This window comes from Melozone crissalis, unplaced genomic scaffold, assembly GCF_028551555.1.
Source record: "Melozone crissalis strain CALT ecotype California unplaced genomic scaffold, PUWL_Pcris_2 ptg000045l_1, whole genome shotgun sequence".
Lineage (NCBI taxonomy): Eukaryota > Metazoa > Chordata > Aves > Passeriformes > Passerellidae > Melozone > Melozone crissalis.
The window spans coordinates 6,979,404-6,995,349 of NW_026535823.1; the positions used below are offsets into that span (position 1 = coordinate 6,979,404).

General features: G+C 38.6%; 1 protein-coding gene across 3 annotated transcripts in view; it reads right to left on the bottom strand.

Annotated features, from left to right (window-relative positions):
- RABGAP1L (RAB GTPase activating protein 1 like) overlaps window positions 1-15,946 on the bottom strand; it is a 225,455-nt gene that overhangs the window by 92,870 nt on the left and 116,639 nt on the right. For all 3 annotated transcript variants that reach the window (XM_054286067.1, XM_054286068.1, XM_054286069.1), the window contains exon 14: window positions 9,033-9,146. In XM_054286067.1, the coding sequence (XP_054142042.1) occupies window positions 9,033-9,146 (114 nt within the window). The remainder of the gene's footprint in view (window positions 1-9,032; window positions 9,147-15,946) is intronic.

Below are 15,946 nucleotides of genomic sequence, written 5' to 3' on the forward strand. Positions count from 1 at the left end.
AAAATCTAGGCTGAAAAATGAACATCAAGTTATCAGTGCCTGGGGGTTCTCTGTTGTGAGAAGCATTATAGCAAATAATTTGCTGAAAATAGCAGTAAATCAATCCAAACAAGTTATTTTAAAATAAGTATCAAGAAACCAACACACTGGAGAAAAAAAACTGCTTCCAAAACTGGCATAGATTGAAAAGTACAGGAAGTTGTAAGAAATAAAAAAATACTTCTTATGTGATTCTGAAAGAAGTTGAAGTTACAGCAAAAGAGAGAAAACAAGGAGGGTACAAAAAATAATCCTCACTCTGCAGTTAAATACAAAAATATGAAGGAAGAACAGCAAAGTTTCTCATAATCAACTTCCTAAACACATTTGAGCTGGTAATAAATCCATTTCAAACACATCCAGAGCAGGAAGGCAAAGTCTCTGCTTGGAAAATAGATGGTCAATGTAAGTTGTATTTAAGAAGTTGTATTTAAACTCCAGCAGAAAATCCCTGTGAACTTTCCTTGTATTTGTTTTATTACAGAAGAATCACAAGGTTTTTTATCCTGCTGGAACATTCCTAACAGGGGATGTGTTGAAGGATCTGTATCCAACTGAATATCAGAAGAAATCATAAATTAAAAGGAATAAAATTACTGAAAAATTATTAAGAATGAATGTTATTCACCAAAAAAGCTTGAGGGGAAAAGTAAACTGGTAAACCACTTATTGCCTGATTAAAACAGAAGAGATGAAAAAATGGAAACTTTTTAAAAAAGATTGATCCATAGAAGTACAAATCAGGAAATATTGGATAATTTGTTTTAAATAGAAATATGAAATTAATTAGTGGACACTGCCTATATAGAAGAAAAATGTCAAAGGGCTCCAGTAAAAAAAGGGAATTATTAAAATGCCTTTGAAGCAATCAAAAACCATGAAAAAAAAATTAACTGCTTGATCCATTTTTTCCACTTTTTAAAAAGTTGTTTGAAAAAGAATTATTTTGAGATTCATTTCCACAAGGTCCTTCTTTAAAATCTGACCTTAACAAGCAGCTGTCTGCAGATACTTGGACACAAACTTCAGTTCTACATCAGAATTAGATCAAACAAAGAAAGATTCTGCTCTTAAGTCAAAACATAATAATCCTGACAACCAAATGTTTAGTTTTTAATGAAGTCTCTAAAATATGCAGGATTTCATTGCATCTATCCAATGCAAAGAGAATTTGGAATCTTAATGCACATCACATTTCCAATTATACTGTTTTATTTTTAAGCAACCTATGGGATTTGATAGTGCTGAAATATGATGTAATTAACCAGAATAACCTCAAAATAAGGATGCTGCCTACAGATACCACCATAATATCATATCATTAACTAACAGGCTAAGATTAACTATTTAAGATTTATGCAGCTAAGGAACTTTCATTTTCTACCTGAAATATAGTAACAAGGCAAAATCCCAAATCTCCTATTTCCATTGCAGTCATTGTAACTTTATAATTTCAAGAGGATGGGATTTTTCTCATGACAACCTGTGACATCTCACAGTTTTTAACTTATTATTCTCCTAAGCTCTTGAGGAACTTCCAATTACAATTCCCCAGTTAACTGAGATTTTAAATATTCTCTGTCTCATAAATGGGATTTAATGAAGGTTCTGACTTTAAGCCTGTTTTCATTCATTTCTAACTAAATGAAGAGCTCAGAGAATTGAGACATCTTTTTAATAGTTATCTGAATACTGAAAAGAGCTACTATGCAGTTATTAGTAGATCATCATTAGAAAGTGAATTCTTTGGAAGCAGAGTCTTCCCAAAGTCCATGACTGAGAACCATCTGCAACATTGGGAAAGTGAACCAAGAACCCAGGGCTGGGCACAAACTCTTCTCCAAAATAATTAACAGAGGAAAATCTCCCAAGAACAGAATATTCCACGGAGAAAAATTCCATGTACTAGCATTTAAAAGATGAAGGGAAAGATAGCTGAATTTAAAACCTCAGCTTGGATTTCTGTAATTCTGTCTGTGAGTGCCAGCAGATTTAAATGAGGAAGAGGAGAGGTCATGCCTCTCTATGAAATGACCAAGGGAAGCTACTCAGTGTTTAACACAGACATAGCTCTGTGCTGAAATCTGCTTTAGGAGACTTAAAAGACTTCCATGGGGTCTGAAACTCAGAGTGTCTCAGGAAAACAGCCATACTTTGATGCAGACTTTTGTCCCAACAAGGTATTTTATTATTTTTATAATTATTTCAATTATTATTATTAACTAAAATTATTTATATTTTATTACATTTTTATTACTTTTAATTTTATTTTAATGTTTTCACAACAAGGTATTTTATTACACGCTCAGTTGCTAAATAAATTTAGTAACAGCAGAATTTAAAACTCCCTACCTGAATTTATAATAAGACTAACAGTCTGAAAGTAATAATATTCCTATGGGTGCAGCATTGAGTATGTATCACATTACACAAGGAATTTCTGCATTAAAACTCTATTTTTAGACATTAGTTACTCATTTATGGAATATCAGGAAGAATCTGTTATACCATGTGCCTCTGCCAGAGCTGGGAGAGCTGAGAGGATGTAGAAATCTTCACCCTCAACCAGGCAGGCCCCAAACAGAGCACTCCCAGCATTTTTCAGGATTCCAGAGCTGACCTTTCCACTGGTTCAGGCTCAGCAGAAAATTCTACATAATTTCATTGCATCTTTCATTGTGTGCAAGAATGGGGCTGCTGAACACAAATGCAGAGAAGGATGCTTATTGTAATGTAAATAGAAGAAAACAAGGTAACACTAAAAATCCTTTGAATGAAACTAGACAACAATATTTACCAGCACTGCTACTTCAACCCAGGAGCAAAGAAAAGAAACAACTAAAAAAAAGGTGAAAAATAAATTCTTCACTGATTGTGTTTATCCTCTAATTGGCAAATAGATTTCTGCAGGAACAAAAGAGATCTGCTCTCTGACAAACACTGAAACTTCCCATTTGTAAATCTAAAGAGATACTAAAGATTGAAAAATGTGGAAGAATACACGCACAGTGAGGGGACTACCTGAAAAGACATGCTGAAATAAAATGGAAATGAAAATGTAAAAAAAATAACTATGAAAATTAGACTTTTCAGCACTAAGCAGCAGCTCTGCTGAAGCATAACCCAGCTTATCATGGGCATAGAAACTGTTGGTTACAGAGCAGCTCAAAGGGATTTCCATATTTCAATATACAGTAACAAAAAGTAAAATACTCCATAAAAGAGCCCACTCAGTGTTAGCATTGCTAAAATGCAGTTTGTTATTCTCTCTGCTAACATGGGTACCAAAAAACACAGACCGTAACTAAAACAAAGCATTTGGTGCCACAGCAAACCAGCTACCACAGTGATCCTGCACCTAAAACCTGCAGGCAAGTGAGACCAGGATTGGGGAAAAATTACAGAAGAGCAGCTCAAAGGGATTTCCATATTTCAGTATAAAGTAACAAAAACTAAAATATCCCATAATGGAGCACACTCAGTGTTAGCATTGCTAGAATGCAGTTTGTTATTCTTTAATGTGGGTACTAGAAAACACACCCTGCAACTACAACACAGTGTTTGGTCTCAGAGCAAACCAGCCTCCACACTGATCCTGCATCTAAAACCTTCAGGCAAGACCAGAAAGGGGAAAAAACTACAAATCTCATCCACAAAGGGATAAATATTTAGTAACAAAACAGATCCTGATACAAATGAATCACATCCTTCTGCAAGGCCTCAGCTTACTGAGAAACACTACCACCAACTCTGAGCCTCTGAGAAGTAATTCTACCATTTTCTGAAAACCATTGTGTGTGTTTTCCCAGTCTGCCCAGTCCCAGATCACCTGATTGATTTTCCTGCACCACGCTCCCTGCTCCCCATTAGAGTCACAGTGGTTGTTTGTTAAATAGGAGTTACTTTAAACAAAAAATTAGGGAAAACACATCTCATGTTAAATTCTGCACTGCACACACTGCAAAGAGCTGAGAGGATTAATTCTGCCAGGTGCCCAGATTCCCTGGAGCCTCAGGCTGTGAGCATGGACAGAGCTTGGAAGCAGACACTGAGCATTACTCAGTTATGCATTGTAACACTGAGGTAAGCTCTTCAAACACAGCTAGAATTTGCAGAGTATTTAAACAGAAAGCAGGCAAGAAGCAGCAGTTTTCACAAAGATTGCCCAAAATTTGCTCTGTGAAAATCCAGCTTAAGTGGTGTCCTCAAGTGAAATCTCCAGTCTTAGAATCTGAAACTCTTTTCATTCCTTATCACCACTGTCAGTCCTGAAGTTTATTTTTAGGTACTTTGTCACATAAATGTTCTGCAACAGAAAAAGTTCCCATCTTTCCTGGTTTCCTACTGTTCTGAAGAGGAGATAAAGAGTTGGAACAAAAACTGGCAGACCTGTTAAAATGAAGCAGTGAGCTTTTAATGATTTTCCTTTTTATCTGACAGCTCAGATCATCTCTCATTTCAGTGGAGAAGGAAGAAAATGCTCTTCAGCTTTCTGCCCTCTCACTTGAGGACAGACCCTTCCTAACCATATTCAAAAATCCAATTCTTCAAACTTCTTGCTTTCACATTAGAATAAAGGGATAAGTACTCAGCACCTCTGGTAAAAGTTATTCTAACAATACAAAGCTGCCACATTATTACTTTCAACACAGATAATTACTTTTTATTCCCAATAGAATGACAATTTTATAAGCAAATTAATTAGCCTTTAGCAATATTTCTTGAAAACCCACATACTGGAGAAAACAGTTTATTAATCATAAATTCAAGGTTCAGTCAGACCCAAACAGGTATTGGTCACATCCACAGTCATTTAAGGAAACTATGAGAGGACGAAGAAGAAGTGGAAATGCCTGAAATCTCTGCCTGGAATTCTCCCCAGTAGTTGTGTCTGATCTCAATATTGGCTAGTAGGTATAAACCCTTCAGTGTAATCAGTAAATTTATGAATAATTCCATGCTGAAGACTGGATGTGGCTGTTCTACCAGAAAACAATGCTTCCCAAATCCTTCTTTGAACCAACAAGCACATGAAGGAATGAGGGAGGCACCAAGATCACCAGGATTTTCATAAACCCTTCACCAAGATCCCAAAGGCTTTTTGGGGAACTGAGCTACTACAGAACATCCCCTTACTCCCTCAAATAATTGATTAAAGGAGAGAGAGCCAAAGGCAGGAATAAAGTCAGTTCTAATCCAGAGAGTGAAGGTGAGGTCACTCACAGAACCCTGCAGAAAGATGTACTGCAAATATTCACAAACCTTAAAGAACACATAAATAGAGCACAGTAAAAATAAAAATACATAAAACCAGTAAAAATAAAAACACATAAAAATAGCACAAAGGCTGCTGATGAGACAAAGCTGTTTGTAGCAGGGAATTAGAAAGTGACTGCAAAGCTGCTATGCAGAACATGTTCTATCAAGAACAAGTGGCAGAGGTCATTATCAAGTGGGTGACAGAGGTCATTAAACTCCAGGTACACACAAAATGCTTCACAGGAAGAGCAGCCCTCAACTTGATGGACACACAGAGAGGTCTCTGATCACAGAATCCCAGAATGGTTTGGGTTGGTAAGGACCCTAAAAGCTCATCCAATTTCACCCCCTGCCATGGGCAGGGAAATCTTCCACTGGCCCAGCTTGCTCCAAGCCCTGTCCAGCCTGGCCCTGGACACTTCCAGAGCTGCAAGGATGGGACAGCCACAGCTTCTCTGGGCAACCTCTGCCAGGAAAAGAATTCCTTCCCAATATCCCATCTAACCCTGCCCCCTGGCAGTGGGAAGCCATTCCCTGTGTCCTGTTACTCCAGGTCCTTTTCCAAAGTTCCTCTTCAGCTCTTTTGGAGCCCCTTTAGGCACTGGGAGGGGCTCTAAGGCCTCTCTGGAGCCTTTTTAAAAACGGGAGTTAGATTTCCCCATCTTCACTCAGTGGGAACTTCACAGGATGCCCATGACTGAAATGCAATGGACAGTGGCTTAACAACTCCATCTGCCAGTTCTCTCAGAGTGACAGACGCATCTCATCAGGTTCCATGGCCTTTCAGGCTCCTTGCATCATCTCAAACCTGGATCTTCTCCTGCACTGGGCAGTTTTCCATTCTCTCTGTCCCTGCCTTTGCCTTCTGTGGCCTCAGCAGTGATGTTGGAGCACTTGCCAGTGAAAACAGAGGCAAAAAAGTCATCAAGTACCTCAGCCTTGTCCATGTCCAGGGTTAAGCAGGTTTGCCCTTTGCCTCTGGACAGGAAGGAACATTTTCTCCCACACTGTCTCTAATCTTAGTTTTATCACAGATGTACCCATGGAATATTTTCTTGTCATCCTTCCCATCCATGGCCATAGATGTAATTCTATCAGGGCTTTAGTTTCCTAAACCAGATCCCTGTCTGCTTGGACAATTTCTCTGTATTCCTATCACACTAGGTGCCCTCGTTTGCACTCTCTGTAGGCCTCCTTTTGTCTTTGAGTTTGTCCAGGAGCACCTTGCTCATCCACACAGGCCTCCTAGAGTTTTTGCCTGACTTTCTCTTTGTCAAGGATGAAGCACTTCTGAGTTTCAAGATCCTTCAAGAAAAGAGAACTGTGGCATTCACATTCTCTGAACAGACAGAGACATAATTCTCTTTCTCAGGATTTTTCCTGGGTAGGCAGTGAGAAGCTCAGAGAAGAAAAGAAATCAATTCTTATCTCTGTTCACTACTCCTGTTGTTTGGCACATGTGGGATGTGTTATGGAGATTGTTTACCCAAAGTGATTTGTTAATTGGATTCTGCTACGGATTGTTTTGTTTCCTTGGCCAATTGGGTCAAAGCTGTGTCCTGACTGTCTCAGTAATGGATTTTTTTTAGCATCTTTTATATAGTATAATATAGTATGTCTTTACTATAGTTAAAATACAGTATTAATGTAATATAGTATAGTTTTAATAAAGCATTAGTCAGCCTTCTGAATCATGGAGTCAGAGCACATTACTCCCAATGTTGGGGGCACCTTGATGCAATAACAGCTACAGCAACTTCCTCTGCAGGAGCAGGAGAGGCTTTGAGAGCAAGGAAAGCCCCCAGATTTAGAAAACATGCAGAATTATTCACATTTCCTACAGAAAGGAAACAAACCAGGAAGGTCTGTGCCCCTCTGAAGCTGCCTGCTGGACAGGTAATTTCTCTAAGTTGCTTCCAGTTCTGACAGATTCACTCCTTTATTTGTTCTTTATTAAAATAGAGTGAGATACCTTAATGAACAAGAATTTTTCTTTTCAAAGAATGTTCCCAAATTCTTTAATCATCCTCACAGAACTTTACAGATTCCTTGCAATGTAGAATAGATGTCTTTAATTTTGGACACTGTAACTAAAGACAGCTGCAAAACACTGAGTTGCTCAAGTCAAACTGTTCCTACATAAGGTTCATCCATCTCCACATCCTTTACACTTCATTATTTGACCATCCCCTTTTCTCTGTGTCACCAAGATATCTTCATGAGAAAGGACTTTCTGATTTCTTCCAGGTGACTCACCAGAGTACATGGAATGAAGAAGGGATATTCCTAATGCTTTGACTGAAAACCATTTATTCAGTGCTTGTTTAGGAACCTGCTGGCCAGTCTTTAACTCCTTAATGTGTATCTTGTTCATGCTTAACTTGTCCAGCATTTATACATTCTGAGCTTGGCAGGCCACAGGAGCTACAGAATTCCAGTCAACCACCTTCACCAATGGAACCTGTAGTTCTGGCATTTTGTGTTGGCTTGTCATGATCTATTTTCAGTAAACTCACATTATAACATACTTCTCACAGGCAATTCCTGAAAAACTGAATTATTCCATCATTGTTCACTTAACTGGTATCAAAGTGACAAGCCCATAATTTACCTGCATTGTTATTCTTTTCACAGACTGGCACAGGAACTGTTTCCTGTAGCCCTCTAGAGTCCTCCAAGATTAGGAAGAAATCAATAACATTGCTTGAAAGTTCTCTTTATTCCCCAATTTTGTATTTCTTTTAAACAGTGAATTGCTCACAATACTGAAGCCCAGTAGCTAAGCAGCTATATTTAATGTTCATCCACATTATTATTTGAATAGGAGTTTGTATCACCAGAGAATTTATCTGGGGAACAGGAAAATGTGTCATTATACAGCAAAGGCTGAACACTTTTCTGCTTGACAACTCCATCATTCCTAGTAATCAGCAGGAGATGGAAACAGCCACAAGGAAGAGGAAGGGAAAGGGAAATGGCTTTGCCTAAGGCAATCATTCATTCTATATGAACAGAATGAATTCTGCATTATATAATATTCTACAGAATATTCTACATGAATTTTATGAATTTTAGGAAAAAAAAAAGTGAAACAAAAGCTGGCTGACTGCCAAAACCACAGCAACATCTACAACTGCCAGCCAGAACAGTGTCTGCTTCGCTGCATGGCTGCAATATTTCACCTTCTGGATCTCTCTTAAACAAAAGAAGTCTGTCTGTACAAGATGGACAAATCTATTGATTTAGTACCTCAACTGTCCCATGTGCAAATTGGAAAAATTAAAGAGTGTTTTTCATTGGAGGTGATCTGGCAGCTGTGAGTGAAAAGCTCTGCTCACACACTACTTGGGAATGGTCAAAAACTTGTTCTCCAGGTAATTATCTACCGACACTCTGGTTAAATCTCACAGCAGAGCTTGCTCTGAGGGTCTGTTTCTCCTCCTCTGCAAATCTCTTCACCTCAGAGCAAAAGAGGAGCTCCTACACCACTCCCTCTGAACAGGTTCCTCCCTCTCACCTCAGCAAAGCCAGCCTGAGCCTCTTCTCACCTGCACCTTAAGAGGTACCAAATGCAAGGCTGCAAAAGGGAATGCAGAAACACCACAGTCTCCACATGCAATCTAAACAAAGCTTTAAAATCTTACTGATTAACAACTTGGACCAGAACAGGGTTAGCAAGGCAAAAGAAAGTCACACAAAATATGGAACTTTAAAACTCAGAGTACTGACTGTACCTTACAGATTTTGTACAGAGATTCCTGCCCATCTCCTTCTGTATCCTTAAAATAATCATGTGCTGGATATGTACGATGGATATCTCGTTTGATGACACTCTCCTGAGCAGAATCCTGTAAAAAAAAAAAAATAAAAAGAGAAAAATCCTGACACATGAACCCATTAACAGTATAATTAAAGGTAATATAATAGAAAATTCAACATGTACTCAATATGGATACATTAGATAACTGCTTTACTGACTTCTCCAAAAATGCTTTGAGAAGAAAATGAAAATCCTTTTTAGTCTCTTATGCAGTTATAGCTTGACAGTTGAACAAGAACAACATGGCACGTTTTCTGTCCTGCAGGCTTAAAGGTTCAGATTTAAAACTCTGAGGAAATTATCAGTTCTTTAATTGCTGGTGAGTTTTTACCACAGATCATATACTAATTGTGTTGTTCTGGCAGTAAAAAAAACAAACAAAAAACCCCCCAAACACAGAAACAAACAAACACACACACACAAAAACTACACCAAAAAAACCAAACCAAAAACACAACGCAAAAACCCACCAAAAAATTAGGCTTTGTCTTGCAAGCTTAAAGCTACTAATTTGAAATGTTGTATGTATGAATCTACCAAAAAAGTGTTAATTAAAAACTCATAAAGGATTTCTAGAAAAAGATGGAAATCACTGCAGACAGACCTAAAGAACATCACTGTGTGAATGAGGAAGTTGTATCAAAATGTCAGAGCTGGAGCTACAACAGTTAATTATCTTCAGGTTCCAGTGTGCTGTACTTTCAGGTTGGCAAATATCAAATGGTGCTTTTCTCCATTACCTTTGTAATCCTAAAGGAAAAACCAACAAAACCTTCTCTTGTAACCTGGAATATAAATCCCTTACAAATAACTTTTATCTTGAAAACAGAGTATTTCTGTTACAGAAAAGCTTCTAAGTTCTCAGATTGTGTCTTGTTAACCAGGATTCTTCATAAAAAAAAAAAAAAAGCTTATTTCAAAACTAACCCCACTGTCTAAATCACAAGCCAACAAACACAGACTAATAACAAAAGAATTATAAAAAGCAGTTCTCTAATCAGACTTCTTTAATGATTATTTTCATTTACATGGCTTCCAAATACCAGAGAGGCTGGAGAACTGCAGTCTGCCTCCCAAATCCATCTGACCATGCAGTTAAATTATGAGAAAACGCCTGAAGCAGCATTAAAGATCTACCTGGAAAGTTACAGAATTTATTACAGAAATCTCTTACAGACATTTTTCAGCATGAACTTGAAAAGATCCAGGGGAAGTTTCAGGAAAATCACCACATCCAGCACACACAAGGTTTTCCAGTCAAGCTGAGACATTGTACTTGACTGCCCAGTACTTGTCTTGACTGGGGAAGACAAAGTGTAACTGAGCACACAGAAGTTGACAAGGAGAATGCTCAAGTTAGGGCCAAAAATAATTGTGTAAAGGCCCAAAGGCACATGAACTTTTACAGAGTTAAAAGAAACCTGAAGCAGTCTTAATTCAGCCCTACTAATGAAAGCTGTGTCTAAAAAATCTAGAGGAAAATAATTATATGGGCCCAAAATAAGATTTACATGCAAAGACTGGAGAATTAACTCCTCCTCAAAAGACAAACTATCTTTGAAATATGATAAACTCATAAAGGAAGAAAACCAAGTAATTAATCTAGGAAGATAGTTTAGAATTACTTATTAAAATATAGAAAACAATACTTTAGTTAATTTTCTATCTTTTTTCAGCAGAGTTTGTAGATAGCGCTGCTCTCAAGTACCAAAGCACATGAGTTTACAGACACCCTCATTTAGGTTTTCAGACCACTTTTATTCTTCTGAAAGTCGTGATTAGTTAGTTTATCAGGAAAAAAAAAACCAAGGTGAGATGGCTATCAAGGCATTCAGGTCCTAATGATCTTACTTCTAAAATTCCTGTCAACTCAGAGAAAATATTCTACTGAGGAAAAGAATTATCTCCATATGCCAGTGCTATGACAGCTGCCATGCTGCTGAACAAGCTCTGCCTCAAGTTGTCTCTCTTCTGGAACAGCTGAATTTCTGCAGAGGAGCAATGCTGAGTCCTTGACACTCCTGCCATTCCCAGCTATCAAGAAGCTGCTGAATATGGGCCAATGATGCCAGAAGGCAGATCAACACAGAAATAAAACAGAGAGAACAAAAAACTGTTTATGTTGAATAAATGTTAAAAGAAAATTAGGAGTACATAAGCAATCATAAAATAAAGAAAAACAGGGCAATCTTTATGCATTCATTTCAGGAATTTTTTAATTAAGAACATCTCACACTCCATAAAGAACCTCTATACTCATTTGTTGTCACAAGTGGAGCCACTCTGGTGATGAATTACAATTAGGGAGCAGAAGAGACTCCTGGAGGTAGAGCCTTGTTTATTTTGTTCCAAGAGCTGAAGAATAAGCATTGTATCAGCAGAAGAAATTAAGGAAGAAAAAAATCTCTTGCGACTTAATACTTGGCCCACTTTTGCCCAAAGTTACTGTCATGAAAACAGGCACATCCCTAACGAAAAGAATGCCAAAAGTGCTCAGCTGAGTTTTCCTTACTGTACTGCCTGTGTTCCAACTTCTGACTCAGTATGAGATGCAGAATTGCAGCTGCAATTAAAGGAATTCAAGAGTTTAATATGACTACTGAATAAATAATAAACCAGATAACAGGTGTCTCAAAGCTGGCATTCAAACTGGGCAGCACTTCTGACCTCAATCTCCTTGTGCTCCATTTCCCTGGTTAATAATAATTCCCCATCTCAGTGGGGTGTTATGAAAATCAATTAACATCTGAAGCACTGAAATACTGTAGTGATGAGTCCTGCAGAAATGCTAAATGGAAGAATAATAACTCCAGCCTCAAATCCTGATCTGAATGGTGTCTAGTGAGGCATAGGGTTACACAAAGCAAAAACAGCAAGGGGAAAGAAAAAGAAAGCAGCTCATTAGATATGCACTATTCCTTGTGTGCACAACCAGGCAGAGATCCCAGGAAGAAAACAACCCAAAACAAAAGAGCTCAGTGGGATCTAGAAGACACCATTATCTACATGAGTAGGCAATTTTCATGCTGTACTTCACTTCCAAAGGCTTATCTCAGACGTTTAACTCATTCAAGCTGGGTTTTATCACATGTGTTTACACATGGAAATACGATTTACATTTTCTAGTGGAAGGTATCACTACCCATGGCAGGGATTGGAAGGAGATGAGAATTAAGGTTTCTTCCAACACAAACCAGTCTGGGATTCTCTGCTGGAGACTCAGTTCAAGTTCATCTGCTTGGCCCATTTTAAAGGTCTGCATCTCTGGTGAGGCTGAAAGAGCTGATTTTGCAGCACACTGTCCTGCCTGTACTTCATCCCCTCACTGGCTAAAAAAAGCTACATCTAGAATATCAAGGAAAGGGGAAAAAATCAAAATAGGCTTTCAACATTTAAAATTACCAGGCCCAGAAAATCCGGTGTGCCATGCTTCATAAGGATCAGATACTGAAACTTTTCCACATGTTGTATGGAAAGTAAAAATTGCTAGGCCAACAGAGACATTCACTACTTGTTTATCCAGGATGTGAAACACATCTGCTGATATCTGGAGTTGGAGGTACCCTCAATAAACTGCCTCCTAATCCTGAAAAGCCATAAATTTAAACCCTGACTTGCCAGCTGCATGTTACTGACATTATGACATTGGTTCAGTAGCCAAGTGTTTGCTGAAGGAACAGATTTTTGGTCTATTTTTTATTTTGTTCCTTTAAGTTGTCTATGGTTCTGTGCAGTTCCCTCCACATGCATGTGGGAATATGAATAATAACTTGAAGCCCTCTAAAACACAATCACAGTCAAAAAATACAGAATACACAAAAGTGATGAGGTCAATCAATGGGTTTGAAATGATCTGCAAAACCAGCACGTAGCTCTGTTTGGTTATTACTGATGTCCTACCAAATTCCTGCTTTCAGAGAAATCTGACAGCACGTTGTGCCAACACATCTTATACACACCATCAATCCCTTTGTCTCCTCATTTTCCATACATATTACAACCCTCCAAGTAGAATGTGTGATCCAAGAAAATCCCAGGTTCCCTACTAATCAGTATTCGGAAAAAAAAAAGAAAAAACATCAATAGCTCTTCCTTTTAAAGACATTGAATAAAAGATGTCTGGCTTATGCTCACTTCTTCTTTAGTGTTTCTGTAACATATATCTTGTAATTCAACTCCTGTCTATAAATAGATTTTCTTTTAATCAGCATCAGCTTTTATTCAACTGAGAGCATCTAACACTCAGAGAGTACTAATTAACAGAGAAACAGAAGCTGAGAAAAAAACCCAGAGGATTATTCTTTAGAGTATTTTTTTAACAGTTACATATCAATATGCTGAAAGTCAACATATTTAGGCTAATTCAGTAAATACCCTGGTCAGCTGAACTTTGCCAATTCTGGCTCACTATCAGCTGTATCTTTTGCTCTTTGGACAAAACTGCTTTCCACAAGCAGAAGGAACAGAAGGATTCCTGGCCATAGGGCCAGATCAATAGTTTGTATCTGAGCAGCCCTGGCAGGTCACAGCCGGAGCTAAATTTACTATCAAAGTATCTCTTCTCTCATCATTTTGGATTGCTAATATAGCTCTGCCCAAAGAAAGTAAACATCTTTTATCAAATTATGTCCTATTCTTCTCAACCTGTGTTTGAGCAGGCAGTGGCCATATTTTGAGAATTCCCAGGATCCTCAGATACATTCTACAACATGTCTCTTTTAGGCCTGGTATGCAAATTGACCTATAATTTCTAAATAGATTGTTCTCTAGGTGTTATAAGCAGGTGGGATGGGACTCTGCTGCTTTTACACATATTACCAGTGGGACTGCACTAGCCAGGAGCTTGTTAGGAACTGTTGCATCACCCACATAACTGCCAAGGAACTGGGAAATGATGCTCACTTTGGAAGGCTGTCAAAGTATTTCACAGAATCCTGAGGATCATTAAGGTTGGAAGAGACCTTTAAGAAAGAGTCCAACTGACAACCCAGCGTGGCTGTGTTCACCACTAAATCACATCCTCAAGTGCCACATCCACACATTTCTTCAATGCTTTCAAGGATGGTGACTCCATCACTGCCCAGGCAGTCTGCTCCAATGCCTAGTTATCCTTTCAGAGAAAAAAAATTCCCCAATATCTAAATTAAACCTGCCCCGGCCCAACTTGAAGCCACGTCCTCTCATCCTGGCAGAGAGTTTATCTTAACACTTAAATCAATCTTAAAACTACTTGGGAGCAGGATGATGAGGACATATTGACCACCTGTCCAGCATAAAGTTTTTAACCCTCTCAGAAGCTGCTGCTGCTGATAGTTTTTAGCTACAAGATGCTGGACAAAGTAGACCTGGGTGACAAAGAATGATAATTCCATGGTTCTTAAAGACTGTGGAAAGAAAAGGAAGTCTGAGAATAATACTAATTCTTATGTCAATACTACTCTGTAGGCAGCTTTAAAAAAGAAAGTGATGTGTTGTGATGACAGTCTTAAGGAGAAGGAACTGTTTGAGCAAGTCCAGAGGATGCCATGAAGTTGATAAGAGGACTAAAGCTTCTGTCCTACAGAGACAAGCTGAGAAAGGTGAGGCTGTTCAGCCTGTAGAAGGGAAGGTTGTGGAAACCTCCCAGCCCCAGTATCTGAAGGGGCTACAAGGAAGCTGGAGAGGGACTCTACATCAGGAACTGAAAAGGACAAGGGGGAATGGCTTCACACTAACACAGGGCAGGGTGAAATGGAATATTGGGAAGAAATTCCTCCCTGTGAAGGTGGGAGGCCCTGGCACAGGTACCCCAGAGAAGCTGTGCTTGCACCTGAAGTATCCAAGACCAGGTTGGAGCAACCTGCTCTAGTGGAAGGTGTCCCTGCCCATGGCAGGGGAGGTGGAATGAGATGGTCTTTAAGGTCTCTTCCAACCCAAACCATTCTGGAATTCTATACTGTAACAGTCACAGAAGTAAAAAACAGCTCAGCCCTTAGCAGGATTGAGTCATCAATCAGCAACAGAGGAGATGACATTTTTCTCTAAAAAAATCCCAACATAATTAGATCAGACACAAAACAATTCTCCATAAACTCTGTTGTTCTGAAAAATAAAAGATATCCGTGACCTTTACTATCTTTGTGGTTTGTTTTCCTTCTCCCTCTGCCATTCTGTACACACACTCTCTTTCTCCTGTGCTACCGATACATAATTTATTCTCCTTACTCTCCCATATCCTTTCTGAATGTTGTTGACAGAAGAAAAACACTATTTGTGCTACTGGGCACGAGGTCAACTTCTAAATGTACCAGGCTTGGTGTTTTACTACAGGCATGGAATGAGATGAATTCAGAGTTACCCGCAAGGACTGAGCTTGGAAGCTCCCTGATCTGCCACAAGAGCTGGGGTGCTCTGTACACCTGATGTTGTTTGGGTATGTTTTTTCTCCACATCTGTTTGTAGATGCCACAGTATTTCCATATATATTTTACTATGTTGGGGCTTCATTTGGTTTTTGTGATCTTTAGCAGGTATGATATCAAGCATTCTTTTGTTAAATGCTGAAGACAAGTTGTTTAAGCACTGGATTTTGTCTGAGGTTTGATCTGGTTTTTAATGGCTAGCACTCCCCAAGGTTGGCTCTCTGGAGGACATGAGGACAGATGAGCACAAGTAAATGCCACATTATCCAGTTTATTCATGACCATTGCACCTTTTCCTCTGATATGTCTATAGGCATTACTTTACAAACAGACAAACAATGAAAAGCTAGCCAACAGATTCATCCATGTAGCAAGTAATTTTGCCCAAGTTCCTTCTGGTTTGCTGATTATGTCTCCTCTGGTAAAG